The sequence below is a fragment of the Cryptomeria japonica genome, chromosome 3 (genome assembly GCF_030272615.1).
Source record: "Cryptomeria japonica chromosome 3, Sugi_1.0, whole genome shotgun sequence".
In the NCBI taxonomy this organism is placed as follows: domain Eukaryota; kingdom Viridiplantae; phylum Streptophyta; class Pinopsida; order Cupressales; family Cupressaceae; genus Cryptomeria; species Cryptomeria japonica.
The window spans coordinates 387,784,160-387,806,051 of NC_081407.1; the positions used below are offsets into that span (position 1 = coordinate 387,784,160).

At 39.0% G+C, this 21,892-nt stretch overlaps 1 protein-coding gene across 4 annotated transcripts in view; it reads left to right on the plus strand.

Moving 5' to 3' along the window:
- The window catches only part of LOC131052981 (probable protein phosphatase 2C 60), a 118,930-nt gene that overhangs the window by 83,429 nt on the left and 13,609 nt on the right, over positions 1-21,892 (plus strand). For all 4 annotated transcript variants that reach the window (XM_057987590.2, XM_057987592.2, XM_057987589.2 and 1 more), the window contains 4 exons: positions 8,525-8,650; positions 8,850-8,973; positions 9,540-9,616; positions 9,736-9,788. In XM_057987590.2, the coding sequence (XP_057843573.1) occupies positions 8,525-8,650; positions 8,850-8,973; positions 9,540-9,616; positions 9,736-9,788 (380 nt within the window). The remainder of the gene's footprint in view (positions 1-8,524; positions 8,651-8,849; positions 8,974-9,539; positions 9,617-9,735; positions 9,789-21,892) is intronic.

Sequence of the window (21,892 nt, forward strand, 5' to 3'; positions counted from 1 at the left end):
ATGAATACAACCCTCATAAGACCCTCTATCCAACTCATTAGCCTATGAGGGTCAGAATCATAGGCTAATCCCACTGAGTATCTGATGTCAACTAGATGGGGACATCACATCTTTAGATTAACCTCATCTCCTATTTCTTTCATTTGTCTTCTCTATCATTTCTGCATCGTCAAACCCCGAGTCGGGTGGTGGCCCCTTTGTCAACATGTTCACTATCATTCTAGTCTCGCCCCCTAGCTAGAAGGTGCAAAACAAGGAAATATCATTCACACCTTTAGACGCTCTTCCTATAGCGAGGAACCTACTCTATTATACATTCCGACTAAGATCAACAATCACACTAGTACAGGTGATGGTAGATCACACATGCCAAGTCGATGTCATTACGGAGGAAGCTCTATTCATAAATGGCTGGCATAGGGTGAGATACGATGAGTATCGTGCCTTTGTCCAAACACGTGATGGGCTCTCCATTCCACCTCTCAGGAATATCACTTTGATGGTCCTTGTGGGACCCAAAACCGTTTCCACCACCTCTATTGCCATTCTTGAATTGGACCTATTCCGGGTTAAGCTAGGTATCCCCTAGCTAATTGCTATGGAAGCAATCCCTTCAAGCGTTCATAAATGCTGAAAATTTTCTCATGAGGGGCAATGCACACAATCCAAGACATTCGATTCCAGCCATTGATTGCCCACAGAGGTTTTACCTTAGACCATTTTTGACTTGCTTTGGTTGGACCCATGACTTCTCGCAGTGATTTGTTATATAAAGTTGGCCTCTTCATCAACTCAGCCTTCAGTTTCCTTGCCTCATCCTTCACACATAACTGCCCCATCTATTCATGTGCTCGAGTGGGTAGTACCTTATGCTCCTTTTGCATCGGGGGTTGAGGTTAAACCTGTTCCTCAAGGTAGACCTCCTCATCCACCTAGGACCAGGCAACCTACAATGGTGTCTTTTGTTCCTACATTTGTACTTGGTAGAAATAAAGGAAAGGCACCTATGTTGCCAAGGTCTGCATCCTGTCCTCCCTTTGAAGTCCCCATCCTTGCAGACATCCCTCGTCCTACTCAATATGATAAGTGTAGACATTCGCTCACCTCCATTGACTCCCACATCACATCCCGAAGGTGTCCCCTATTACTCCGACTACTTCTTGAGTAAAATGAGGAAGGGCGCCTATGGTTGTGAATGTGAGACTTATGTTAGCTACACCTCCTACTTCATCGGTTGGGCCTTCTTCACCGATTCTATCTCTAGAGGCCTCTCCTATGGAACATGATGTTGTTGAACCTTCCCAAACTTCCATTCCTAGAACCTATCTATGTTGTAATCGAGCGTGTGAGTGCAAGTGTCATCAACGCATGATGGCCCGTGAGCATGAAGTTGCTGCGAGTGCCGTGAGTGAACCGATGGTGTTTGTCTCTGCCTTTTTTGTGCTTGCTTTTGAGCCTATTGATCTTGCTCAAGCTTCGTCTTCTGTACTGTTGCCATCTGCTCCAGGGATTGTTGACAAGCCTCACCCTAAAGGGGTGCAGGTCTTCGTTGCTCCTTCCTTGGAGCCTCCCTTGATCACCTCCTTGCCAAAAGTTCCTCCATTCTCCTAGCCTGTGAACATGCTCCACACCTAGGTGGTGCCCAATGCGGTCCTATTTGCTTCGCAATTGTCTCTGAATGTTAGTTTTCTTGGGGTACTCAAACTTGCTATGATGGATTGGAGGTCTTCACCTTCGTAGAAACCGAAGTGGAAGTTTGGGTAGGGCATCGTGCCTGAGTTTCGCCGTCGAAAATCAACTCCGACACCTTTAGTTTCCATATCTTTGCCTATTTTGGTTTTTGTTTCTTTGTCTGCCTTTGTATGCTTTGTTAAGGAGGTTTCACCTTCTCTAGAGTTTGTTTATCTCTTTAAGAGGTTGGCAGTGCAGCTCCTATTCCGCCACGTCGGGTCGAGTCACCTGCCTCTTCTGATGAGTGTTATTTTGACTCCCTAGAGGATATCTCAGCACCATCGATGATCTTTACATGATCTTCGAACCTCTCCTCCTGGGAGCTTTTGGACGAAAATGTGGAATCTAGTTTGTCCCTAGCCCTTGCTACTAGTGCCACACTAGGCGCTACTCGTATAGTTATCCCCCATCGCTCCTGACCTCCCTCCCCATATGATCAAGATTGGGAGGACAATGACCTATTGGTGGGTAACCTTTAGGTCGGTGCCTCTCTTTCTTTATCTTGTAGACTAGAGGTTGTCTTTTTGTGTTCCCTCGTACTTTCTTTACATGTTTGTTCCCTCTTGGAGGACCCAAGATACCCCATTGGTACTTGGAAACGAGAGGTTATCTGTCTTTATATGTTATGTGCTTTCTTGAAGGACCCAAGTCACTTTGTAGGTGCTTGGAAACAAGGGATTTTTTGTCATAATCTTCTATTTGTTAATCGCCCTTCTTCTATTTGTCATATCTTGCTTTTCGATATCGAGGACGATGCAAAGCATTGGGGGCATTTAGGCTGTCTTTAATGTTGACCCGATTTTTATTTTCTCTTTGTCCTTGTGTGCCTTCTTCATACAATCCGTATAGTTCGCTACCATGATGAAACACCCATATGCAGCTATATATCATCTTATTCAACTGCTATGGGTTCTAACGCTGAATTAGCAGATCCCGTGTGCTTTTGTGTTTTTGTTGATGTTGTGGGTGCTATGTGTCATTTTTTGTAAGGTGGCATTCCACAAAAACATCTTGTTATGTTACGTAACACAACATCTCTTCTTGTTAGAATGACACGTGTTTCACACATACCATTCTAAAGGGGGGCCTCCCATGCCTTCATATTTTTGAATTTTTGCATCATCGTATCTGCATCTTGCATTATCTTGTTTGCCTATTAGTGGGGGCCAAACCACTTGATCCATCATCTTGTTTGCCTATTAATGGGGGCCAAACCACTTGATCTATCATCTTGTTTGCCTATTAGTGGGGGCCAATCCACTTGATCTAAGGTCACCCTATCATATGGCCATCTAGCATAACTTGCTACGCATATCAGTGAAATCCATTATCTTGTTTGCCTATTAGTGGGGGCCAATCCACTTGATCTAAGTTCGCCCTATTGTATGGCTATCTAGCATATCTCGCTATCCATACCAATGAAATCTATAAACCATTATCTTATTTGCCTTGGTGGGGGCCAAACCACTAGATCTTATCGCCTTTTTGGGGGGCCAATCCACTATATCGAAAATTGCCCTATCGTATGGCTATCTAGCACAATTTGCTGCCCATACCAACGATATCTATTTATCTTTTATCATTATCTGTTATCTCAATGCCTGTCGTATCATGTTATTTGCTTTTACATCAAACATGTTTGTCTACAACTAACGTGTTTTTGATGGAACAACTCAACAACATTTTTTCTAAGATTCAAGACTCTTCCTTGGGGGCATCTCCACACAGGTAGAGGATTTTGTTTCCCCTTCAAATCTCAGTAATCTCTACTTTAGATCACATTTCAATAATAATAATATGCTCACTAAAGTGGGGGCAAAATGCATTGTCATAAATTACACCCTGTGTAATTCTACGCTACATAAGCACCTCTGCTTTACACTGATTGGAGAACTCCTTAACCGCCTTGCCCTTTTGTTCATCTCACTTGCCTTGTCAGCCATCCACTTTGTCCTTTCTTACCATGTTGACTGTTTAACTCGTAGACACTAATGCGTCATGGAGACGTACACATGCCGCCCTTGTGTCCCACGAATTTGATAGTCTTAAGGTGGCTGTTTGAGTGTTATGCTTGTGCTTGGAAGATGCTCTGTTGTATCGCTATTTATCATTTTCCATCATCTTTCTATCTATCTATCTATCTTGGCTGTTCGTGGAGGTGGAAACACCAAAACTAGGGTTTGACTGTGGTAGGACTCTAAAACATAGCCACAACCTTTCGTCTTTGTTTGCTTTGTGTGTGGGTTGCCGAGTTGATTCAAGGAGCTAGTTGGGAGCTTCAAGTGTCGGCTAGTTGTGAGGCTTTTATTCTTTTCTCTTTTATCATTTCATAGTTAGTCGTACTCACTCAATTTTATTGTTATTTCCTACTTTTTCATTATTTAGGCACGTTTCTATCATAGTCTATCCTTTGTATGGAATCTGTGACTCTGTCCATATAGGACACCAGTGTGTCGCGTTGTCATCTAAGACCCACGTGTGCGTCTTTAGACAGAGTGTCATAGAGTTATGTCGAAAGACATCAATGACACATTCAGTGTTATCTAAGGGGTACCAGACAGTCATACACTTTGTACCGCATACTAAGTGGAGAGGTCAAATAGTGAGTCCCCAACTGGTGTTCACCTACCTATCGGAGAGGTTCACTTTTTCCCCACTACAACTCCTTTCATGTGGATGTTGATTGCACAGTCATCCTCTAGATTGCATATGATTTTTTTAAACACGAGACTCGTTCATATGTGTTGAAATTGAAATCATCCAATCATTGCAGGGATTTTTATGCTGTCACTCAATCATTTCAAAATGTCCTCTTCCCATGATGTATCAATCCTTGGTGTATTAGCCAAGTCCTTCCAATTCTTGAGGCGGTTAGAGATTTTGATTTTTTTTATCTTGATAAATCGCTTGATTAAATATGTAATTTGCTGCCGAGTTGGATTCTTTGTAAACATATCTAATCATGAACTCGCCTATGTACCCAAGGTGAGTGAAAATCTGATCCGTTGCATTGCGAGCCTCCAATTTAGAATTCTCTTGGTAATAATCACGTGGATGGTGATTAATGAATCACCTTCAATGTCAATGGAGGTGAGGCCTTTCTTAGCATAGAATTTTAAACCTTCATTTACCGCAGCAAATTGTTGTGTTATTAGTGCCATCTTGGAGCTTAACGCTCCAGCCCAACGCAAACGACCTCTATCATCCTGAGTTATGAAGTCAGCACCATATGTTCTCAGGTTCCCGAGCGATTCTCCATCAAAGTTGAGCTTTAGATGCCCATTGGGGGGAAGTTGTTGTTTGGCCATTTTAAGCTATACATCCTTGTTTTGGTTATTGAGATTGGCATTACACTAAAATTTTAATTACCTATTGTTATTCCTAATTTTTTTCAATCTACATGATTTATCAAAAGCCAAAGCTGAATTTTCCCCCATGTAGATGAAAAGTTATATAATAAATTGGTTGGAAACCAAGAATTAGAGTTTTCCTCATCTAGAAAGTGAGGCACTATTAAATGAATTGATATTTCTAGGAATTTTCGTTCACTTTTACTTGTGTGTGAAAGGAACCACATGGAAAGAATAGATTAGGCTAAGGAGAAAGAATGGTGATCTTGAGACAAGGCAAGAGAGTTGAGGAATGTCCAGGGGAACCATGAAAAATGTTGATCAAATAATGATACTTTTGCATCAAGCTAGAAGCACTGAAAAATGTACATGCTACTCAAGTGGTTTATTTTCCAAAGAAATAACTAATTGAAATGATATGGGGGCAAGAGGCACATTGACAATGTAGCTATTAAATCTAGTCTTCTCCCCATTATATGTGATTTCAGAGATAGTTGAAGATCACAAAATATTAAAGTGAATATGGAGCGAAAAGGAGAAATTAATATTATATTCATCAAAAAAGTTATGAAAGGAGGGAGTAGTGGACAAGAAAGGGTTGCCACTTTCCTATTTGCTATTTGCTATTTGCTTAGTGTGAGGCTTTAGTTTCTATAATCCCTTTTGGACAAAAACCCTCTAGAATTCCAGCTTTGGGGACGAAAACCCTCCTAGTTGGTTAGGAGGGTTAGAGTGATTTCACCCTAAAATTACCATTGTGTTGAAAATGTGAAATTATTCTAGTTTGGTGTTGAAGATGCACATTTTTTATGTGTTTTGATTTGTATTTTGTTTGCTAAAATTTTAGAGTTGATTATTTGAATTTTTCAGCTATTTTAGAGAGTTTGTGTTTGTTGGGATGCTATACTATTTTTCCACAGCTTGCCATATCATCCAAATGGATCGTATCATTCAAAAAGGGTTGTATTGCTAGTTAATGCATAGAAGCAAAAATCTCCAAAAAATACTGATTATAACTATTTTTGTAAATTGGTCCCACAAAAGATTCCCCCCACCCACCAAAAAAAAATCCCATCTTTCTAAAAAACATTGATTGCAGTTTTTAACCATTTTTTCATGTTCAGGTCACATTTGAAACTTTAATCAATCTCCCACCAACCTATGAAACCCTTAAAACTTGTGAAATGGCGAAATATTATATGAATAATGTTCTTGTTAGGCACAACTACAAATGGGAGCTCGCTGCTTGATGTGCATAGAAGGCACAACTAGTTGCAAACTTGCAAGGAGTCAGGCGGCGGTGCATTTGAGTTAGAGGTAGGCAATTTTTTGCTATAACACTGTTTGAAAATACATCTATAACTTTAAGCCATACAAATAGTATTTACACTAAATTCTACCACACATACAAATAAATGAATAATATGTTAAATATAATTTTCGTGCACATTACAAGAATCTTTCAATTTAAATTAACAAAATAAAAAAATTTAAACTTATTTTATTTTGGTTGGACTTCCATCCAATGCGATAGTATTTTATTGTTATACCAAGTGAATGGTCTATATTCTGAGGTTACATTTTAGCTTGTTGTTTGTACTTCATATTTTGTGTATTACTTTATCATGGTTTAATTTTGTCTATTTTAAAATGCTAGGGTTTTTGTCAATATCATCAATATGTTGTCACACGTGGTTTAATTTTGTGTCTTCTTATTGTTGTGTTGCAAACATACACACCCCATTGCAAATGGGGACCCTCACTTTTTCGTTTTCTACCATAGCTTTTTTGCTTACTTGCCTTTAGCTTGGTAGCAATCGTAGTTTTTTAACCTTTGTTTGTGAGAAGAAGTTTTGCCTTGTCAAGTCTAGGATAGGGTTAGTCTTGAGTAATTTGTGAACATCTTAAGGGTGTTACATCTTGACCTTAGGGTGTCCCGTCAAGTTAGGAATTCATGTTTCAAGTCCAGAACTCATGAATGAGCGTCAAAATTGAAAATTGAGGTCAAAGTGCTAAAGTTGTGAAAATTGCTCAAATGTCGTCAAAATCGTCAAGTTGCTAAAAATTGCAAAAATGTTGTTAGTGTCAATTGCTGGAAATTTTGAGTTTTGAAGTGATAAGCATGGAAGAGATGACATTTGACATGGACAAGGAAATTTCCTTTTTCTGACCTTGACAGGGAGTAAATAATGAGAAAATTTGTAAAAAAATTCCTTATAAATTTTCTAAATAAAATTCCTTGTGAAGAAATACAAAAATAAGTTGTGAATTTTTTGACAAAATTTCCAATATTCATCTAACAAATTCTTCCAAGGTAATTTCAAGCTAAAAAACATCTTTTTCATCAAATTTCCGCCTTAAATGTGAGGAAGCAATTTTAAGTAATTTCAATTTCAGCTTAAATGGATGGAAGTGATCTTAAGCAATTTCACTTCCGGCAAAAACAAGAGGAAGTGATTTTTGACAATTTCATTTCTGCCTCAAACAGATGAAAGTGATTAAGGGCAAATTTTTTTCCACCTCAAAGGGAAGGTAGCACTTAGCATTTCACACTCCCATATTAATTCCTAGCGCTCAACGCTTAGCTCGTCATTGACTTTCTTATCCTAAGGTAGGTGCTATGATGGGACTTGCTTACAAGTCGCCCCCCCTTCACAAATATATTAACCCTTGCAACCCTTGAGAGTCGAATTCAAACACATAATAGGGCTAGGTTCATGTACATTTAAATTCAATTTTTTTTTATTTAAATATGGAGCAAGTAGGCCAGATTGGGGAAGTGTTATTTTAAAAGTTAAGGGCCCTATAAAACAAAGATGAGAACTATTCATCCAAGCCTAATTCGCACTAGAGGCAGATGCGCCCATGTTTTGAGTAGAAGGGTTTTCTTTATTTTCAAATAACTGTGTACACTTAAAGAATCCTATCTTACAAAGAGGTTTGCCAATTGGTTCAAAACTTATCCGCTTAAAAGAATCTTTCATGTACTTGTGTTTTTAGATAGATAGTCGTCTGCTTTAGTTTTTTGCATGTGGTATGCTAGAATTGATTGGTCAACCTAGTGGCAAGGTGACATTTTGGTCCTTGGATTATGTCATCAACCTAAATTAGCTGGGCTTGTAGGGGACACATCATTAATATGAAGACATTTTTGGAAAAGATGTCAAGGTAAAAGGAATCTTTCTACTGCACAGAAATCTGGCATACCCTGAAGAGAATGGTTGTAATTCATTTCTCTCCATAATATTCATAGTTGTTTTCTTTGCTTAATTCTACAACTACATTTTGGGATCATGCCATTTCCTATTTTATTTTCTCCTTGGTTACTTGTATAAGATGACCAGTGTATCGTCTATATGATAATTGTTGGCACTTTTCAATTATTATACCTTCTATTTTTTAGCTCGTTCAACCCACTTAACTAACTTGTTTTATTTAAATAGGGGCCACATGCAGACTTTTCTGGGCCAAGTTCAGGAAGCACAGCATGTGTTGCGCTTATACGAGACAGTAAACTTATTGTTGCAAATGCTGGTGATTCACGTTGTGTTCTTGCAAGGAAGGGTCAGGTATTTTACTAAGGGGTATAGAAATTATGTGATATTTAGTATTCTTGTTCACTTTGGGAAATTGGAAAATGCTTATTCCTTGTTCTGTAAATTAATGTGGATTAAAATTTATTAGTTCTTCAGTTTTTTCTTATTTTTTATTATGTTTTTATCTATTTGAGTTCTTATGAAGTATCATCATTTTGTGTACATATGAGAGGCTATCGAGATGTCACAAGACCACAAGCCAGAGCTTGAAAATGAAAGGGAGAGAATTCTTCGGGCAGGAGGCTTTATTCATGCGGGTCGTGTCAACGGAAGTTTAAATTTGGCCAGGGCTATTGGTATGCTAGAAGTTTTCTTGAACTGACAATGCTTTCAACTAGTTTAAGGATAAGCAGATTTTTAATGTCCTTTGGACCAAATTGGTCTGCAGAACCCATGAAAGTGTGCCATTCAAATATTATATAAATGATGTTTTGTCTTTGATTTGGATTGTTTTTGTTGCTATTGCATATCTTCTTGTCTTCCGTGTCCTTTATTTCATCATTAGTGCCTGTTTACGAAGCATCGTCCTTAAAATTGTCAGTGATGTAGCAGTTCTATTTCTCAATTTGGTGTTGTTTGACCACCAAGTGTCCCTGAATGTGTCCCACTTTTTGGTTGTTTGAGAATGTTTGACTATCAAAGGTCTCTAAATGAAAATTTGAGTTTAGCTGTCTGAAAATCAAGAAGACACAAATTTGGCGCAGACATTTGAAGCCATTGTGTGCATGTTTTTTTCTCAAAAATAAATTGGCCTAATTTTTAAATTATTTTTGGCCCAGAAGTGATCACAATTTTATGAGTTGACCCCCAAAAGATTGCATCCATATTGATATTTAAAGTTTTGTTTGTTCATTGGCTACAGGAGACATGGAATTCAAACAAAATAAATTTCTCTCTGCAGACAAGCAAATTGTAACAGCTGATCCAGATATAAATAACGTATGTGACTTAATCCATTTGAAATGCAATATACCCACACATGCCTAATATAGTTTGATTACTAGTTTTTATTATCACAGATCGACTCATTGCTGATCATTTTTGGTGTACTAATATAGGTGGATCTGTGTGAGGATGACGAGTTCATTGTTTTAGCATGTGATGGAGTCTGGTAAGAATAACATTTAACACCTTGACTATTTTTAGGATCATGATTTATAACAACTTGCCTTATTTATCTCCTATGGACTTAATGGAGGCAATATAAGACCCATGGTGGAGATTATCAAAGTTGCTTGTCTGGGTAGGGGGTTCGGCATGTGGTTTCAGCAAAAATGTTTTTGGACTTAGATTCAGTTTAGATTTGTTCTAAAAAAATATATAAAATCATAAATATGTACTTATAGATATTAAAAGATTAGATTTCAAAATATTTTATTAAATTAATAATATTAAAATTTATATAGACCAACTATATAATGATAGAAGCTTCAGTATGCATTTAATATCTCTCTGATATCCCATTTACAGCCCCACTATGTAATGATGTGGCCATATCATTTATATAATGTTTAATAATTCAAAACATATTGAAATCTGAAGGGGTTTGATATTTATTAAAGTCAAATTTTATAAGAAAAGCAAGCGGGTTGATCTCCATTCGTGCAATAAATCTTCACCTCACCACTTAATTTTCCCCGCCACATCCTTTTCTTTTTCCTTGTGCCCTTTAGTAAAAGATTTTTAGACAGTTTAAATAAGTTTAGGCATCAAAATGTGGTTGACATCATGAGTGGAGTTTTCCAAATTCCCATTTCTTTCAAAATGACCCACTCTCATCCGCTAAGTGCCATAGATGTGGCTTGCAATCTAATAGTTTTCTTTCTGTTTGTGCATTCATTCTTCCATTCTATTAGAAAAAACAAGTGAGAATTCACAGCCAAGACTGGGATTTTTTAGTGTTGGATAAGGTGGTGACATTTTCACTATTAATAGACAACTTAGTTGAGCAGATCCACTATTGCGACAAAGCTTGCATGAGCAGTGTGGAAATGCAATGAAATGAAGAATTTGTCAGCCAAATTCAAGCTTCCAAACAGTTGTCACAGCCCATTATTGAAGTCTTGAAGCAGACACTTATCCAGTACTGATAAATCACATTTGCTGGAATGAGAGCTGAGGATTAGTACCTAAAGGCACATCTCTTCACCTGGTTAATGAAAAGTAAAAAATTAGAAACAAAAAACGTTTCTAATTTTCTGAATTTTGTTTTGATGAATTCATTATCGGTTCAATGAGTACAAATACCCACAGGTGTTTATTTACACCGTGGTCAAATCCCTTCACATATTGGAAATGGATCTGGACCAATTACAAATTGAACCTAGATCCAAGCATACCCCTTGACGAATCGGTAAAATAGAAGATTAACATAGTTACTAGGAAACAAGGATAAGTAGAGGAGATAGAGATGAGATAGGCACAACAATTTATCATTAAAAGTAGAGTGCATGGGTTTAGGCTGATTGCGGGATAGAAAATTATTATACACATATATATTGGAAAAATAAAATTATAAATAAGATTTATAATTAAAAATTCAACTATTTGAAATATTTAACAACATTTAATAGTACTTGTTACATCCAATGTTGTTGACAAGGAAAGACGGTGAGCTCAAAACCTTAAACATCTTCCATCCATCCTCACATGCACTTTTCAAATGTATTTACTCACGTTATTGTATTATTTTAACGACTTTGAACATCTTTTGGAGATATTTATGCTTTGTCTCAGTCACTGGTACATCTTCCTCCCTTTTCTTTTCTTCTTTTACTTCTTCAAATCCTAGGTTCTTTTAGCAAAAGCAAGTGTTTCATCTCTAGTAGGCTCCTCACTGGATTCTAGAATCTTTTTCTACAAACCCATAGGAAAATTACTCTCTAATATGTATGCTATTTTAAAGACCAAGTCTACCTCGATCATTCTTCTTTCCCTCTCAATTCTCTTGTAAGTAGTCATGTCTCAACACTACTCTACTTATAGCCATGTCAAAGGACAAAACATGGAAAAGTTGTTTTACATGCAAGCCAAAAACCTCCCCTACAAATTATTCTTCCTTATTTTTCAATTTTGAGTTCGCTAGAAAACATGCCAAACTAGGACAAAAGGGGACCACAGAATGGTGAAGACAAAATTAACAAATGGAAAGAAAGCAAAGAAGGAGAGGTCTTGTAAAGGTAGTTGGTTGTCGATCTTGACATTACTTACATACAGGCACCTTGATTAATCAGGCTAGCCAAAACAAATGTTAGTTGCCCTACATACTCTGTACCTTAGTGCTATCAAGGGGAAAACTCATGGGATTAAACATAATTATTAAATATTTCTCAAGCCATCTCATCATCCCATAAAGATTAAAGAAACTTTTCAATCATTGCCTTGAATTATTATTCTTACTTAGATCTTTTAGCTATAAGGTTAGGTTTGCAACTTGCAAGAATAAGTTGGAGTATGTAAGGCTATCTTGGGCCATGGGGCCTTTCAGGTCTTGTCCAATCATCAACGCTCAAATTGAAGATATGTGACAAAGGTTCTTTGTCTAAAAGGCATTTACTAGATTGGATGCAGGCCTATTAGCTTCCTTGTAGCAATGTTTGAAGATTAACAACTAAAATGCCAACCACATAACTTGGGCCTCTCTTAATGCTATCCAACTTCCAACTATGAGTAAGACCTCTCCATTGTGTTGATAATTATCTAAGAATCCCCTACCACTAGCAATCGTCTTACATTTTGAACAAAGCCAAATTAGGACCCTAAACCAAGGGAAATGTTTTGGTTTCATTACTGGTTGCTTTAAGGATAGCAATAGAAGAAGATTCCTCAAAAGATCCATTATCAGTTCTTAAGATGCAGCCGAGTTTGGCCTTTCCTAGTTTGGCCCTAGAAGTGCCATAAAAGTTTAGCTTGTGTAACTCTGGCAAAGGTAGAGACTGCCTGACTTGTGTTTACTTGTTAACATTCAACCCGTTCATGGGTATAGAAAAATTCTTCCTATTAGAATGGAGTTTGAAAACAAAGAAAAAAAATCAATAGAGAAGATTGAGAGTTTGCCATGTTAGTACTAAAGGATGACAAGTGCTAATCTAACTCTAATTAGTTGTAGATGCCAAGAATAGTGAATATAACTTTCATTTTTTATAGATGACACAAATTTTAAAAGGAGTTGTGATCCCTAAACAAGAAGATATTTATTTAATCCTGTAGGGAACTAGTTTAGATTATGTGGAGTAAACAGTAATGAAACCATATCATACAACACAACATAATAATAGTAAATACCAGAATATGGCCAAAAAGATGTATCTTTATTACCAAGTTTAATGTATATACCAAAATTATGATCGATTCCTGAGAAAGAATGAATACATAAATAGTGCCTAGTGGTTGGTTAAGACTGCCAACAAATACCCACTCGGGAACAAATGACATTACACAACTGACTATAATATATTATTTATTAACACTGAAAAAACTGCCAACTACATCATCCTCCCCCCCAAAAGAAGTTGTCTTCCAAATGACTAAAACAAAATTGGGGCTATGTACAACAACAAATCACTAAGAAGAGGGTGAGAGGAATTCCCTAGACAAGTGGAGGACGTCAGAATGGATGTAGCCCTATGGGTGGAAAGCCTTTGGTGAAGATGTTGCACTTGCTCCATACGGAGCCTCAAGTTGCGTTCTACCACCATCTCTCACTCTCGTGACCTCTTCACCATTTGCACCACCTCCATCAAATCCTTCTTGGACTTCTTCAACTCTCAAGCCATGACTTTTTGGCGATCCTCCAGCTTTGCCAACATGATATCCTTCCCTGCCAAGGCAGCCGTCTGCTGCTCCAACTAATCTTCATGCTCTGAATCTATGCCTTTAAATCCATATGACGCTCACACACAGAGGTGGTAAGCTATGTTTATTGAGAAAGTTGCTCCCCTACAAGGGCCATCTTTGTAGATAACTCCCTCCTCCTAGTCTCCCTAGCAGCCTCCGCCTAGGTGAGTGCATTCTCCTTCACTGTCTCAACTTCCTCCAAGGAAGTGTGTGCTTGCTTCATCTGATAGAAAACATCCCGAAAGCAAGTATCCATACTGTGGAGTGTCGAGAGCACTTTGCCATGCTTACCCACTACAGTCGATCATGCTAGGCGCCATACCTCTTGCATCTCTAGGGTCTTTGTAGTAGGCCATTCACTAGATAGGAAGCAACATAAGAGCTCCTTTTCACAACCTATCTGCATAAAGATGATAATCTTCTCTGCCTCATCAGCCACAAGTGGCACATGCCCAATGTCCATTTATTGTGAAAGCTCTGCCACCTCATGTGTAACCAAGGTGATATCCTCTAGTTCGGCCAAGTACCTCTGCACTATACCCAAGACACCATGAGGATTTGGTTTTGAAATTTGAATATGCATGCCTTGGGTCTCATCCTCGTTGGAACCGTCTAAATCCCCACCTACTGGGGCCTTGGCCTTAGCCTTAATCAGTTGGGAAGTAGTGGCAGACTCCTATGTGCCGTTTTCACTAGTCTCATTTGCCTCTACTTGCACTGTCTCTACAAGCTCAATAATATGGACTATATGCTCCCATGCAACTACTTCTTGCACTATTCCTTGCTCCATCTCTCCTTCATCGACCAAGTGTGTGACTTTCCCCCCTTTGGTTGGTAGAACTTCCAAATCCTCCAAGACACTAGGTGATGGCAGGGGAGGGGCTGCTGGTGTCTCCTAGAACTAACTAAGCCAACTATCTACCCTTGTAGCTTCTCATCCCCTCTCCAATGGTGTGGTTGTGGCATCAATGGCAATTGGCACCTCCGTGGTCGCGACACCTAGCATCGTGGCACCTAGCACTATGTCTGATATTGTCATAGTTGGCACCCTTCATCTCACTATGATGGCCACCAAGATGGCTTTGTGGGCACCCTCTTGTGTAGTGATTCGTGACAGTGTATTGGACTAGAGTGTTCGTGTAGTGGATGGTAGGTGCAAACGCAATACTGCCCACGATACTACTTCCCACAACAATCTTCATTGGAAGTGGAGGTGGTGGTCGCATTGGCACCGAATACGTGTTTGCCATTTCTGTTGAATCATCCTCCTCTGAACTTGAACTAGAACTAGTGCTCTTAGGAGTAGTGCCCTCACTAGATGGGGAAGAAATTGTAATGGTGGCTCCCTCACTAATGGGTGGGCTACTGGCTAGCTGACGTTTCCTTTTACTCTGTTGTGGCATAGTCAATGATACTGTATCCTCCCCAGCTGCCTGATTACCTAGGTTAACCCAATAAAATGTTGTAGGGCAATTTGGCTCTATGTGCCATCCAGTTTTAATACTCCACACTTATTGGAATGTACTTGCATACAGATAACATCCAAGAACAACCTGATAGCATGTTGAGTCATGTAATAAGCTTTGTGGCGGAGGTTGAGGAACTCTTGAATCCTTTCTGATCATCCCCTCACCCAATTATGTGTTCTCCCCATGCTTATATTAATCATATATTCAATCATCCAGATCACCACATCTGATGCACAGCTCGCGCCCATGAGACGACACTTGAGCAAATCCAACGCATTTCCTCTCGGTATTGGCAAGGAAGTTCTTTTTCAACCCCATGTGTCCTAAACTATGTATGCTCACATGCACTTCTACCATCAAGTTTTGTCGACGCACTCCCTGAGTAAACAACTCGTGCTCTGCACTCACCTTCTTGGGTTTCCCTACATAGTGCCTAGCAGACGAGATACCCGACACCTTGGTGAAGTCTACTAGTCGATACTAAGTGGTCACCTTGCAACCATTGTAGTCAATAGCTGATTCCCTCCTCACTCAATTGTAGTATATCACCATGGTCCGCAGGTAGGGCTCAAATTCTCAGGCTTTGTCTATGGATGCATTACGGAGCACATGCTTTAGGATATGATCATCTGCATTCAACCACCAACTTCTACATTTGTTGCCCTTTAGGTTCTCCCATGTGATGGAGTCGGTGGTGATTAGCTCGTCATTCGTTTGTTTCACTCCTACAATGTGAGGTCTAGCATGCTTATGTCCTTTGCTACTACCCGCCATGATTGCAACTAATGTCTCACCTCTATCCTTGATTTTATTGGTTGGCAGGTTGTTAGAATCATGGCTTTCAGATGGATTACCCCAACTCGTCTTCACCATGTTATTTTCTTCCTTTTATGGCCAAGCATGTTCCTTTTTCCACACCTTGATGTACGACCTAGCAGGTTGTTGTGCCTTTGCTACGTACGGCCTGGCAAATTCCTTTCTCACATACGCACTAGAATTCCTTTCCTCATATGGACCATCACCATACGACCTTGTTCGATTGTTTGTCCATACGACCTCCCTCATATTCTTCCGTATGGTAACTTGTTTCTATTGTCGTACAGTCTACTTGTGTCTCTATATGGTGATTTGTCTTGTCTCCCACATTCGCCTTTACACCTTCCTTTTTTCCATACGGCGTGAAGATGCTTGGTGTGTATGGCCTCAACTCGTACAATGGTTGTATCCTATTCTCTTCCTACCTCCCTTATGGTCTTCCTAGTGCTTGTCCGTACGACTCCCTCTCCACCACACATGGTTCCCTTCTCTTCTTACCGCATGGTTGCCTTGCATCCTTTTGGGCATACAACCTAAGGTTCTTGTTGCTATCGTGTGGTCTTATCACCAATCTCCTCGCCCTTGTTGCACCCCATGTCAGGTTTGGCTTGGCTTCACATATTTGTGAGGAGAAACTAATCTTCCTTGGCAATTTATAAGTGTCTCTATTGTCCACGGTGAGCTTTTGATCAAATCTTTTATTAACCTTACAAAAAAAAAATTATTCTTTTAATGTCATCCCCCCTTCTTATTTTTTATGTTTGAGCACTTTTTATTTGTTGCCTTTGTTTTAGTTTTTTCGTTTCGTTCCATATTTTTTATTTCCTTTGTCATATTTCTCTTTACTTTCACCAACGCCGCCATATTTTTTAACTTTTAACTTTTTGATAAAAGATATCTTTTTCCAAAATTTTCCCAACCTTATTCTTTTCATCTTTAATTTTTTTAGCCTTATTGCTCCATCATAATTTTTCCCTTTTAATTTTGTCAATTTTTTACAGCTTCTAGTTACCTCCCTATCTACTTCACTTTTCTACTTTTTGGTTTGTTTGTCGTCCTTAACGTCAGCTTTTCTCTTCAGCCCCCTAGGTTCATCCCGAGCTCTCATTTTGACCTCAAACGCATACTACCACCAATAGGTGAACAATAGACGCTTGTAAAATTCCTGTTCACAACTTGTACCTCCAATACCTTTATAGTGCTCGTCAACATATCAACCTCCATACTATCGGTACCAGGTTGTATCTTCTCTATTGACCTCTATCAACCTGATTAGGTTGGGGATATCTTGCCATAGTGAGTTTGATGTGGGTAACTCGCTAGAGTGAATTTCGACAACAAACTAGTCATCTGCCTTCTTTACAACTTTTAGCAATGGCCCAATTGTCTTTCCATAAATCAATTTCTCTCTCCAAGTCCTCTTCCAGTTCCACTTCTTTTGCGGCTTGCTCATCCTTTTGTTTCTTCTCCGCTTCTTCATCAATATCATAGGCTAAATACCCTTGGCATATTCCCTCATATAGTGCTTTCCATCACCAATAGCCAGCTAGACATATCCAGAGTGTAGGTGTACCAAAATAAGCATTCATCAAGTGCTTGTGGATGTGTGACACCACAATGCCTTCAACCTATTTTCTTGCCAATCTTTCCTCGATCCATTGTCTAATGCAAATGGTTGTTCTTTGATCACTCGGTCTTTTTGCAGTGTCTCCTCCCTTCCTATTGTCCAATCACCATAGGTGGCATACACCAACATGTTGATTGCTACTATGGGTCTTCATTCCTAGTAAATCTTAAGTTTGGATCCATTCACAGGATCGTGGATATGCTTGTCGTTGAGAGTTGCTAGTTTGATTGCTCCATTCTTGCCAACCTTGCAAACTTTATATGGTGCCAACCAACAAACTTTGAACTTCTTGGGCTTGAGTTCATTGTGGCTATTATATTTTAAAATCAATTGACCCGACATAAAGTTCATTCTTCGAAGGTGCTTGTGCCATAACTTTCGTCAACGTTGTACGACCTCCGTTGCCCACTATGCCATCACTCTCCATTCATCGAGCTTATTAAAGGCAAGGAGACATTCTTTCAAGATATTCATATCTTCTAGGCGGTTCTTGACAATGATGCTCAAACTTGACACCTTGTACTTCGCTGAAACCATGATCTCTTGCCCGCACATTAGTTGAAATGGGGTATGTCCTACTGTCACTTTGTACAACCATGTGGTATGCCCATAGTACCATTGATAGTCTTTCTTCCCAGTCTTCATCTTCCATGCCACATGAATTATATATTATGGAGACCAACACTTTGCTCATCGATTTTCCCTGACCATAGGCTCACGGGTAGTACGGACTTGAAAGATTGTAAAAAATCTTAAACTTTGTTGTCATCGATCGGATGACATGGTTCACAAAATGTACTCCTCAGTCACTTGTAATCTATAGTGGGATGCAAAACCTTGTTAGTATTTGTCATATATGAATTTTTTCATACTTAAGGCGGTGTTGTCAGGGAGAACTCTCGCCTTTGCCCATTCAGTGAGGTATCTGTGCCTACCACTATGTATTTGCACCTTTGTCTGACTCACCTTTAGTGGCCCAGTGAAATTCAAACCCCACCTCTCAAAAATTTCCTAGGGTTGCAAAGGGAATAGTGGCATGAAGTCTCACTTTAGTGGCATGCTATCTCTTTGGCAGGTATCATTGCCCAACCCATTCCCGAGCATTCATATGCAATTTTGGCCAACACACTTGTGTCAGTAGGACTTTGCATGCAGTGGCATCTAGTCCCATGTGGCTGCCAACCAACCCTTCATGTGCCTCTTTCAACACTCTTGAGATTTCCTCCTTCATTACACATCTCCATAGCACATGATTAGGACCCAATTTGTATAGCAACATGTTGATGAGTTGGAAGGTTTTGCTCTCAAGAGCCAACTTCCTTCTTTGGCTTGTGGGCATTTCTCTTGGGAAGGTAGAAGTGGACAAGTAATCCCCGATGCTTTCATACCATTGCGACAATGTTGTGTTTTGAAACAAATGAGCATCTAGGAAGTCCTCATTCACCCCATTAGGTGGCTCTCCCAACCTAATGTGTAACAACTGGTCCCCGACGACATGACTCTTCCCTAGCCGAACAATAATAGTGAATGCAAACTCTTGCAACAGTAGCAACCATTGACTCATCCTCCCTTGGATGATTGGCTTGTTTGCCAAATACATTAAGGCTTGGTGGTCCACATAGTACACGAAGGGTGTTGCCAGCAAGTAGTAGCGAAACATTTGGACGAAGTACAACATTCCCAGTGCCTCTCACTCAGTTGTACCGTAGTTCCTTTAAGCCTTGGAGAGTAGCCTTGTACAACCACTTGCACCAATGTGGCCTTGATTGCATAGTTGGAGGCATCCACATGCACATGGAACTCCTTGTTCTAGTTTGCGTATGCCACGATAGGTGCACTGATCAGTCTTGATTTCAATTCACTAAATGCTTTGTCCTGCTCTTCCCCTCACGTAAATAGTTGTCCTTTCCTTGTTAGCGTGTCAAGGAGGTAGGAAATTTGGGCAAAGTTTTTTATAAACCTTTGATAGTAGCCGTGTCTGAGGAATGATTTTACTCAAAGATGAAAAACTCTTAATCAGCAATAAATGTTTTGGTCGTAAATTTTTAAAAAAATCGGGAATCAGCAAAAAATCCGGAAAAAATCGGCAATAAATCGGCGAATTTATCGAACATTTGAAAATATATAATTTCTTTAAATATTTTAATATATATTTAATATATACGTTATACATTTATCATTGACTTAAGCATACATCTAATGTGACATATGTTTGTGCATCTATCCTCGTAATACATTTAATATATTTAATTTCTTAAAATTTAGTATACATGTTATACATTTATCAGAAATAAGTATATTTATATTTTAATAATGTTAAAATATATATAAATCTAAAAAAATATAATATATTAAATCAAGTGTTTTGTTTTAAAATCAAGGCAAATGGCCTGTCGATTTTCTTATCCCAAAATAAAACATATTCTTACCCAAAATAAAACACTGTACAACTAAATAGTACAATCATAATGATTTATAACTCAAAAAAATGGCAATCGAGTCCATGTCGGTTTATTGTGAGAAAGATTGCCAAAACGCGAAATGGAAAATCTGCAACCTATTTCGTGCTCACCTTTGCCTGTCTTTCTTGACGTCGCATTGAAAAAGGTCGAAAAAAACAATAAAAACCCTTGTTCATTTATTTGTATTCAAGATGATTTTTTCTAGTTTGAATTGCACGATTAAGTGATATTTAGGGCCAAAAATGAAAGATATATCCAATACACGGCAAATCGCTTTTTTTTTAATAGGGTTTTCGTTAGACGCAATATTTTAATTTTCAATTGCGATTTCATCGCGATTTTTTTTCGCCGATAGACCACAATTTTTTTGGGAAAAATTGTGCACGATTTTAAAGCCGATTAAATTGGCAGGCCATTTGCCTCGCGATAAATTGCAATCTGGCCAATATTTTCATCTAGGATTTTACTCCTGTTACGTTCTCTGGGTCCTCCATATGGATGATAATCCCTACCTTGTTATGCTTTGTCTTCAATCCTTCCTTGCACGCTATGCGACCAAGCAATTTTCCTTGGTGCACCATAAATCTACATTTTTTCGGGTTTAGAGCCAACCTCGCACTCCAACACCTCTCCATGCATTCTTATAATGTTGTCAAGTGAATATCTTGCCCACTATATATGTACCAGTTATCCAAATGATGTACTGAAAGGTAGCTAGCGCGTTGCACAAGCCGAATAGCATTATGTTGTATTCGTACACCGCACCTTCCACTACAAAAGTTGTTTTCAATTTGTCCTCCTTAGTGATACTTATTTGGTTGTACCCTGAGAATTCGTCTGTGAATATATTTTGTGGCCTTCCACCTCCTCCAATATGTTGTCAATGAATGGAATCAAGAAGGGGTCTTTAATTGTCATCGCGTCCTTTTTAAGGGATATGACAATCAGCGAGACCCACTCACTCATTTCTTTTTTGAAGATTATGCCAACGTCTAACATCTTTGCAATCTCCTCATTTACCTTGGAGGCATAGTTTTTGTTCATCTGGTAAGGTCTCTTCCATATGGTTTGTGCACTTAGTACGAGAGGGATTCAGTGTAAGCACAAGTTTGGTGGTATCCCTTTCAAGTCCTTGTACATCCAAGTGAACGTGTCCTTGTACTCCATGAATATCTTGAATGCCTTCAGTATGGGGTCCCATTCGTCATCGACCAAGATGACCTTTGAGATGTCTTCATCACCAAGATTTAGCTTTTACACTTGGCTCTTCATACTTTATTACTTTGTCTCTTTCAAAGTGATGAGCTAGCATATCATCCACCTGTGCCACTCCCTCCCTATACTCTTTGTACTCTGGAGGAAGGTAGCACTCTTTGCACCTTGGATAGCTTCCTTTGTTAGCTTCCTCAATCCTCGATCTGTAGCATGTTGCATTCGAGGTGGAAGACTTCATTGTCTTTCATTTGCAATGTAATAGACCATTTAGGGAATGCGTTTCATCTTTCGAGCAATCCCAAGTGAAGAACCCATTTGTCATTAGGTTGCATTGCTTTCCTTCATCCATACCCGACTCTCCATCTTCAGATTTCGAATCGGAGGATGCCAATTCCTCACTCACCGCCTAATTCCTCAAGTCGATGATGTACTTCCTTCACTCTCAATCGAATGTGTATTCCTTTTCCAATTATAGTTTGCCTTCTTTTGCAGTGGGATGACTACAAAATCCACAAAAAAATACCACATGTCGATTGTTACTTTTTGTGCCATCAGTGTTCCTAATGTCTTAATGCCATGTTGGTCGGCACCCACCAAGTGGAAGGTTGGCAGCCAGAGTGTTGGCTTCCCAAGGCACTTCCAAGTTTCCTTCGATAGCACATTAACTCCTATGTTGCGGTCAACAATGGTATTTGTGAGCCTCCACCCCATTATTTCTATCTCTATGACAACCGATGTTCTCCCAATGCTCACTGTTAATAACATTGGGTCGTTGGCCATGTTACCTTCA